Source organism: Labrus bergylta, chromosome 8, assembly GCF_963930695.1.
Source record: "Labrus bergylta chromosome 8, fLabBer1.1, whole genome shotgun sequence".
Lineage (NCBI taxonomy): Eukaryota > Metazoa > Chordata > Actinopteri > Labriformes > Labridae > Labrus > Labrus bergylta.
This window is the reverse complement of record NC_089202.1, coordinates 31650994-31660993: the sequence shown is the minus strand read 5'-3', so window position 1 is coordinate 31660993 and position 10000 is coordinate 31650994. Positions and strand designations below refer to the sequence as shown.

Below are 10000 nucleotides of genomic sequence, written 5' to 3'. Positions count from 1 at the left end.
TGCCTTCTCCTCACTGCCTCCTCCCTCACTGCCTCCTCCCTCACTGCCTCCTCCCTCACTGCCTTCTCCTCACTGCCTCCTCCCTCACTGCCTTCTCCTCACTGCCTCCTCCCTCACTGCCTCCTCCCTCACTGCCTTCTCCTCACTGCCTCCTCCCTCACTGCCTCCTCCCTCACTGCCTCCTCCCTCACTGCCTTCTCCTCACTGCCTCCTCCCTCACTGCCTCCTCCCTCACTGCCTCCTCCCTCACTGCCTTCTCCTCACTGCCTCCTCCCTCACTGCCTCCTCCCTCACTGCCTTCTCCTCACTGCCTCCTCCCTCCTCACTCACTGCCTTCTCCTCACTGCCTCCTCCCTCACTGCCTTCTCCCTCACTGCCTCCTCCCTCCTCACTCACTGCCTTCTCCTCACTGCCTCCTCCCTCACTGCCTTCTCCTCACTGCCTCCTCCCTCACTGCCTTCTCCTCACTGCCTCCTCCCTCACTGCCTCCTCCCTCCTCACTCACTGCCTTCTCCTCACTGCCTCCTCCCTTACTGCCTCCTCCCTCACTGCTTTCTCCTCACTGCCTCCTCCCTCACTGCCTCCTCCCTCACTGCCTCCTCCCTCCTCACTCACTGCCTTCTCCTCACTGCCTCCTCCCTCACTGCCTTCTCCTCACTGCCTCCTCCCTCACTGCCTTCTCCTCATTTCCTTCTCCCTCCTCCCTCACTGCCTTCTCCTCACTTCCTCCTCCCTCACTCCTCCTCCCTCACTGCCTCCTCCCTCACTGCCTCCTCCTCACTGCCTCCTCCCTCACTGCCTTCTCCTCACTGCCTCCTCCCTCCTCCCTCACTGCCTCCTCCCTCACTGCCTCCTCCCTCACTGCCTTCTCCTCACTGCCTCCTCCCTCCTCCCTCACTGCCTTCTCCTCACTGCGTCCTCCCTCACTGCCTTCTCCTCACTGCCTCCTCCCTCACTTCCTCCTCCCTCACTTCCTCCTCCCTCACTCCCAACGTTAAGTGAACTCTGTGGATGTGCACTCCTTTAACAACCCGTTTAGCCCCGCCCCCCTCACCTGCATGTTCCTCTTGCTGATTTGCTGGCTCAGGTGGACTCTCCCCGTACTCGGGTCCACGCCCTTCAGCGGCACCATGGCCTCCCCAATGACATCATCACGTGCGAAGCGGTCGAAGCTGAGCACCAGGAAGTGCAGCGTGAGCTCGGGGAGAGCGCTGTACGCCACGCCGTAGAAGGTGAAGGTCTCGTCGAAGAGCGGGTCCAGGGTCTTCCTGAGCACGCGGGTCTTGACGCGGTGCTTCTTCTCTGGGAGGATGGTCATCTTCACGTACGGGTCCGAGCTGCCCGCCTGCTCGTCCATGGCGAGGAGGCCCCGGGCCCCTACGATGGTCACCACCAGGGCCTTCTTGGGGAAGTTGTAGTCGACAGTGAGGCTGATGGCGCCCAGGCTGGGCTCGGGCTCGGGGTCCGAGGAGGCTGGCGTGAAGGGGGACGCCGTCTTGCTGCTGGTCTGGCTGCTGCTGGACGAGCTGCTGTCCAGGCAGCAGTAGTCTGCTCGCACCGGCAGCGCCCGCTCCAGTCGAGCCTGGCTGTGGGCGGGGCCTGGCCCAGCAGGGGGGACCAAGTGGCTCATCTGTAGCTGACCCGGGACGTCCAGGATGTTGTTCTCTGCGTCCACCAGCACCATGCCCCGCCCTGTGGCGCCCGGGCAGCCTCGCTCGCTGTCACGGTCAGAGCGGTCAGCACGCCGGATGCCGCGTACGATTCTCTTGCTGCCGCTGAGGGATTCTGGGTAAATGCTGATGCCCTTCAGCATGTGGATGAACTTGTAGGGGGGGTCCTCTGCGTCACAGTAACGGTCGCCGTGCAGCTTGTAGCGTCCAGAGATCCGCAGGTAACGCCGCTGACAGAAAGACCAAAGCAGGACCAGAACGACCACCACCAGAACCAGAACGCCGGCGCCCAGGAAGCCCGCCAGGACTGGAGACATGGCTGAGACACAAAAGGGGGGGGGGGGGGGGGGGTTAGTACAGAGACACATGAACACATGCTGCGTTCAAGTCACACACTGCTGCTGTAATTCTCAGTTTCAACATGAAGGACGACGACATACCACACTGAGTCTGAGCAGAGGACTCCCATGATGCACCTGGACTACATCCAGCACAGTCCAGAGGCTGATTCAGATTCAGATTCACAAAACTTTATTTGTCCCAGAAGGGCAATTCAGTTTCTCCCTCTGGTCAGAGAGGATGACATCATAGTTTTTGTAGTGTGACATCATCACTGCTAAAAGACACAGTGATGTCACCACAAAACCTCCCCTGAGGTCTCATTAGAATCATCAGAGGAACAAGGTGAGGGGGGGATGAGGAGGAAACTTAAGAGGGGGAGTAGGAGAGGAGGAGGAGGAGGTGAAGGAGTAGGATAGAGGAGGGGAGGAAGGGGGAGGCAGAGAGTAAGAGCAGGGCGGGGTAAAGAAGAAACGCAGCAGGAGGGGGAGGAGTCTGTGGAGCTCTTTGTTCGCTGCGTACAGACGAGGATTGTTGTCCTGATCTGTCCCACACACACACACACACACACACACACACACACACACACACATAATCTTTAAGTTCATTTATTGTTTTGTGTTTATATTGTTTATTGTGAGGGGAGGAGTTTCTGTCTTTGACCTTGTTTTTGAGTGTTATAATATTTGTATCATCACAGAGATCAGAGATCCTCGTCTGTGTGACCCTTTAAGGCCCAGCTGCCCTGGATGTACTGAGGCATGCTGCCCCCCCCCCCCCCCCGCTGGTCTGCGCTGACACTGCTCCAGGTCCAACCAGCTCGACCACCTCTGTACGTCATCGTCACAATATGACCCGTTGTTTACAAGAAGCGAGGTCTCAGAGTCACCCTGATGGTCTAACTTTCCTTCTTTGGAGTCCTTTCTGTCAGATACGGCGCTCTAACTCTCCTGTACTTCTCCATTATGCAAGACGGGGATTTTCAATTATGTCACGTTTACGTCACGTCCACGTTGTGTACCCGGTCTTTGTACCGTGCCGGAGCCCGCCGAGGGCTGAGGCTGCACAGGACGGAGCGCTCACAGTGGTCAAACAATCTGGACTTTGGGGGTTAAACGTGCTTTGGCGGTACGGATGGTGAGTGTGGGTGCACGCTAACAGACTCTGTGAAGGTCACTAAACGCTGTTTAACCAATGACTGAAGAGGAAGAGGTGAACTAAACAGGTGGGTCCTCAAGCTGTCATAAAGCTGCAGGTAAACATCTCCCTCACTCCCTACCCCCTCCTCCCTCCTCCCTCACTCCCTACCCCCTCCTCCCTCACTCCCTCACTCCCTACCCCCTCCTCCCTCCTCCCTCACTCCCTCCTCCCTCACTCCCTCACTCCCTCCTCCCTCACTCACTTCTCCCTCCACAGTGGCGGAGGAGACGCTCGTCTGCTGATGTCAGGACTCCTTTAATCGTCTTCATGATCAATCAAAGAATTAAAGTCCATATTAAAGACACGGCGCTTAAACATGGCGCAACATCGACCACTGCTGAGAAGCGCTCTGAAGCGGAGGTTGAGGCCGCTGCCAGCCGTCTGTGGACACAAACACTTAATCCCACATCGTGATCTTTAATCACAGTTCATGAAGTTAATCATGTGACCCTCCTTCCTCTCTACCGCTCGACGAGGAGGGAGACCGACACGCTCTTTTCTCTACTCCATATCTGACACTCGTGTGCTGTTGAGACACGGCGTAGGAGACTGTGTCATTAGTGAAGCTCTGTTCATTCACACGACAACAACAACAACAACAACAACAACACACTCATCAACACAACCAAACATGTCCACTTCCTGTTCTTCATTCACACTCCAGCTGATTAGGTCATGTTCTGGAAAGAGCTGAATGAGCTTGCTGCCTAGCAACACACACACACACACACACACACACACACAGACACACAGACACACACACACACACACACACACACACAGACACACACACACACACACACACACACACACACACAGACACACAGACACACACACACACACACAGACACACACACACACACACACACACACAGACAGACAGACACACACACAGACAGACAGACACACACACACACACACACACACACACACACACACACACAGACACACACACACACACACACACACACAGACAGACACACAGACACACACACACACACACACACACACACACACACACAGACACACACACAGACACACAGACACACACACACACACACACACACACACACACACACACACACACATTAATCTTCCTCTCTTTACTTTCAGGACTACAAACCATTCATCTAAAGATGGAGTCAGTAGAAATGTTTGTAAACATTCAAACTGGCCCCTCCTCCTGTGCTCATCGCCCCCAGAAGCCCCGCCCCCGCAGGAAGTAGTGTGTACGTTTACTGCTTGTACCTACACTGCAAGCTAATGCACACTAGCTAACCGCCCGTGTTTGTCACCTTCCTGTCCAACAGGAAGCAGACCAACTCCACGTCCACGGGTAAAAGACAACACAAGGTTCACCCTCATTTTAGAACGAGCTTTATCCACTCCTAAACTCACCTGCTGCGCTGTCATTGGCTGGAGGAAACACACCAGCTCCGCCCACAAACGTCAACCAGTCAACCGTCACAAATCAGAACAGTAAAATCCAGTGAGAGGACAGAGTCTCTGCAGACACAGTCACCACCACACATGTACGGAGGCCCAGAAGGGACAATGGAGCAGCTTCACTTTAGGAGATGTATTTTATTTTGAAGGAACCACCTGCTGACTCCATCTTTAAATCTCAGTGATGACTCTACAGATCTGTCCAGACAGAGAGACTTTATATAAAATGTTTCACTATAGATGAATCATGAGTTTGAAAAAGAAACAAATTCTGTTTGCAGTAAAAGTTTATTTTATATCTCAGTGATCTAGATCTTTTTCTCTTCGAGGATATAAATCAGCAGAACATTCATCCCTGGTTACATCTCATCACAGCTGTTACTCCTCGTCTGTATTCTCAGCAAACTGAATCAACTCATTCTGATTTCTTTACAGCTTCACTACACGTCCATCCTACCATCATTAAAAGAACAGATCCACATATCAAAGAGTAAAGTTTTACAACGTCCTTAAGAACCCCCCCCCCCCCACAGGGCCGTTTTGGACGCCCCTCTGTTTGTCAGATATGAGAGCAGTTATCAGGTCAACAGGTGTTGCAGCGATGGAAGCGGTCAAGAGAAGTGGTTCAGATAGAAGTGATTGTACCCGACCTAAAAAGCCTCTGCATGTTTCTAATAAGCTCCACGAGCAGAAACGTGCTCAAACTAGGATCAATATTGGAGATGCTTTTGAAAAATGGAGAGAGGTTAGAACACAGAAAGGTTTACAGACCCATGCAGAGCTGGATAAACACTGAAGCTTCAGAGTCCACCACATGGTGACCTGAGTGAGGGGGGGGGGGGGGACAGCTCTCTATGATGTTAGACTGCAGTACCCATTTGAATCAGTCAAACATCATCCTTTTTCATATTTTTACAAACTGATACTTGATGGCGGTCCATTGTTAAACTGAAGCCACAAACGGGCCGGTCCTGCTACCCTGATGTAAACAAGCCCAGTTAACAGATCACTTCTTGTAGGAGCCGAGCGGTTTGTCAGGCTGTTTTCAAATCCAAAACCTGCCTACCTTCTCTGGTCCAAACAAATCCAGAGCATTCAGGAGCAGAATGTAAAGTTAGAAGGAGGACATACTGGCTGCTGCATTGTTGTCAGAGAAGCCAGCACTTCAACATAACATGTTTCCTTAATGATCAGAGAGTAAGATACCTTTATCATCTCACTCTCTACACAGGTCACTGACTGGACCTTTAAATTATTTATAATATTCTGTTTTTGTTTTATTAAATCAGAGCACAATGTTTGATCTGTCTGCTGCTTTATTCCACGCCATCTTTTCTTCCTTATTATCACTAATATCAGTAAATGAACGTCGATTAAAGGTTGAATTTCTGTTTCTACAATAAACAGGACACAGACATGACGTCACCCCACCCACCCTGACCGGCCCGCCCTGCTGTTCTCTTTTTATCTTACATCCTGAATTATAACATTAATGTGTAAATAAATGAATCAGTGCTGGTTTAGAGACTTTACACGACACTTGTTCTTCATGTTTCTGCTGATTTATTGCTAAAAGGCTGATAGTGGATCTCTCTGTGCTGTGACATCATTCAGCTAACTGACGGTGGTCATCATGGCGGCTGGGTCGTTTTAAAGAGTGAATTCTTCGGATGGAGTTTTCAGGGTGTTGGCATGACAACGCCTCACTAACGGCGTGAAGACGACAGGACATTTAGACCCCACGGAGCCGCTGAAGTGATGATAAAATAACATACACGCAGGACAAAAACACGACGGAGGGTCTCTCTATGTGGACGGTAATCAGCTCGGACGCGGAGCACAGAGAGGGCCCGGTTCTTACCGTAGGCGGGTCCCAGCTCGATCATGTCCGCCATTTTGTGGATGAGGGCAGGATGCGGTGCTGACGGAGCGGGGGAAGAAGAGCGCAGAGATGGAGAGGACACCGACTGACGACAGCGGGGCCTTTTTACTTCACATCCATCCAGAGAGGCGACGAGGAGCGAAATCACCGAAAACAAGCCGCTGAACCGGGGGGTGAAGTCCTCATATGCCCGCTGACGGAGCCGTCGTCCGCTCGGAGGGTCGGTGTCTCTGTCGGTCGCTGCTCGGCTCCGCTCGGCTCCGCTCGGCTCGGTGCACAGTGATGCTCGCGCGAGGATGCAGGGAGGCTGCGACTGGACCAGGATCGTCTAATAGAGTGATGACTCACTCGGCAGGAAAAAGAAAACATGTGAATAAAATGTAGTGATTTCGGTTACACTTTATATGAACTTATAATGCATCAAGCCCGATTTATAACGCTTTATAACAGTCCTTATAAGTGATATAAACATTCATTACAACTTATAACAACGTTAATGAGGTGTTTTGTCCCCCAAACCTTCTCTGTCCAAGGCAGCAAACTAAAGGAAAAGCCAGCAGCTGTAACCTTTGATCTCCAATAATCATCATGTTTGTCACTACAAAAACTCACTCTGTCTTTGGTGAAAGTGCTTTCAGTGTGTTTGCTCTATTATAAACTAGAACATTTAGTCGACTTTGAAGATTTTAAATTTAAAGCAGGATAAAGGATTGTTAGACGACTGCCTGCACATGTTTCTCTCTGCTCAACACTTCTGATTTCTTCTGACCAGAATATTTTTCTGGTAAAACGAATGTTAAATCAAATATTGTCATTATAGCCCAGCTTCTTCGGTCCCACAAAATGTGTGCAGAGTGAGATGTCTCCATATTGTCTTCCTCACCGGAGTGGTCCTCGCGGGAGCGTAGGCCCCGCCCCCCTGCGTCAGTCTGTGTTAGATAATAAACAGGAATTGTTCTTGTATGTACATGAAGAGGAAACCATCCAAACAGGAAGTGTGTTTTATATTTTATTTCTGTTTTAAACGTCAGAGTGAGGCGGCTTAACATTTATATTTCTGTTACTTTAACTCTGATCTGTTTCATTGGTCTGTTTGTTTCCTCTGTGAGCAGCACTAAGCATCACTTTACCTCTGGTGTGAAATCCACACTGATTGGTCGTTATGTGTGTCACTCAATCAACCAATCAAACCACGTCTTCTTTATGGAAGTCATTAGCAGCCTTTAAGTTTACTGTTCTCACAGAACCGGTATGCTAACTATGAAGCTAACTATGAAGCTAACCTTTAGCATGTAGCGCTGCCAGAGAAGCACCGGAACTATTTTGTCTGGTTTTCAAAAATGAAGCCGATGCTGAAGTGTAAAATCCTGCAGTTCCTCAAGTGTCCACTAGAGGCTGGTTGCAGAAACACAGGAAGTCACATACACACCCACACAAAAACACACATACATACACATACACAACCACACACACACACACACACACACACACATACACACACCCACACAAAAACACACATACATACACATACACAACCACACACACACACACACAAAAACACACATACATACACATACACAACCACACACACATACACACACCCACACAAAAACACACATACATACACAACCACACACACACACACATACACACACAAAAACACACATACATACACACACACACACAAAAACACACATACATACACAACCACACATACACACACCCACACAAAAACACACATACATACACAACCACACATACACACACACACACAAAAACACACATACATACACATACACAACCACACACACACACACACATACACACACACACATACACATACATACACACCCACACAAAAACACACACACATACATACACACACACACACAGACACACACACACATACACATACACACACACATACACACACACACACAGACACACACACACATACACATACACACACACATACACACACACACACAGACACAAACACACACACACACACACACACACACACACACACCAGCTTTTTGTGTTGTTTGTTTGCCAAGCGTATAAAATGATATTTAAAAAACAATGGTGTGATTGATTAGATGAAAGTAATTAGAACAGTTTTATCAGCCTGGGCATCAAGTGAGAGATATAAACATAACTTTTACATCTTTTTGAGACTTTAAAAGTGCTTGATAAACAGAAACCACCACTGTTCTCTCTCTTTCACTTGCAGCAGTCGTTGGATACAAATATTACGTTAACATCTGTAGATTCACAGATTGAATCGTTTTAAAACATCTGGTATCAAAAATAACTGAAACATTTTCACAACTTTGCTTTACATATCTCCCTTTTCTGCATATTTTTACCCAGTGAGTGCTGTAAGTAACCTCCACAGTGCCTTTAAATTGAGTGTCCTGGTTATGAGCCTTATCCTGGTTGGTCCTAAAACGAAGGCAAACTGCAGTAAGTGTCACTTACTGCAGTTTGCCTCACAGTGTATTTTACAGATACTACGTAACTAAAAAACCCAACATCTCTGGGAAATAAAGCAGTAGAACTATGAAACTGTCACAGATTGAGGAGCAGATACTGCACTTTGGCTTTGTAGGGCAGACTTGTTCATCTGTGTTTAATTGCTTACTGGGTGTGTTTTTTGAGTCCTGGTGAATGTTGACATCATTACCTGTCAGACCAGACCCCCCCACCCACCCACCACCACCACCACCACCACCACCACCACCACCAATGCACTCATCACACGTTGAAGCTGTTTTGACAGAAACATTCTGTTAACAGAGACTACAGTCTGCAGTGTAGAGCACACTTTACTCAGGTAAATGAAGTTACAATAGAACAGGTGAATGATTTCGGTGTCTGTCTGTTTCATCTTTCTCCTCTGTGAGTAATGACACACTCGCTCAATCTCGCTCGTCCGTCCGCTATGAGCTCTGTCTCCCTATAAGGTCGTTCTGTTTTGTAGTTATTAAAAGAATAATCATCTAAAATTCCAAAATATATGAAAACATCGTGTTATGCTGCTCTGTCCTGGATGATCAAACGTCTTTGGTTTGTCGGGGTAAAGCGGTAATCGCGAAGTGAAAGTCCTTCTTTTTCTGTGGACTAAAAGGACAATTTGAACTGAACTCTCGTAGATCATTTTGCATATTTCGTTTGTTTGGGACTTTTAGTTCATTGTGAATTCATTGGGGGGTAAATTAAAGGGATATTTATGTTAGGTAGCAGCTTTTCAGCACAGAGCCTTTATCAGCGCTTTGTTTGTCATCTATTTTCTTTTTGCGCTCGTGCTCCTTTTTTCTGTTTTGAATTAGGCCGATCCTATAACCCACAATGCAACAAGAAACATTTACAATAATGTGGACTACAAAACGATTATCGATTACATTTTTCTTGTAAGCGATTATTATTTAATGAACGTATACTATCTAAATCAGTATGCAGT

General features: G+C 48.7%; 2 protein-coding genes across 2 annotated transcripts in view; one reads left to right on the top strand and one right to left on the bottom strand.

The window, feature by feature from the left end:
- syt11b (synaptotagmin XIb) overlaps positions 1–6817 on the bottom strand; it is a 10124-nt gene extending 3307 nt beyond the window's left edge. The window contains exons 1-2 of the mRNA XM_065957732.1: positions 6517–6817; positions 1055–1989 (exon numbers count right to left, since the gene is read on the bottom strand). Coding sequence (XP_065813804.1) covers positions 1055–1989; positions 6517–6550 — 969 coding nt within the window. The 5' untranslated portion in view covers positions 6551–6817. The remainder of the gene's footprint in view (positions 1–1054; positions 1990–6516) is intronic.
- Positions 6684–10000, top strand: part of LOC110004094 (methyltransferase-like protein 27) — an 11218-nt gene continuing 7901 nt past the window's right edge. The window contains exon 1 of the mRNA XM_020659647.3: positions 6684–6906. Coding sequence (XP_020515303.2) covers positions 6724–6906 — 183 coding nt within the window. The 5' untranslated portion in view covers positions 6684–6723. The remainder of the gene's footprint in view (positions 6907–10000) is intronic.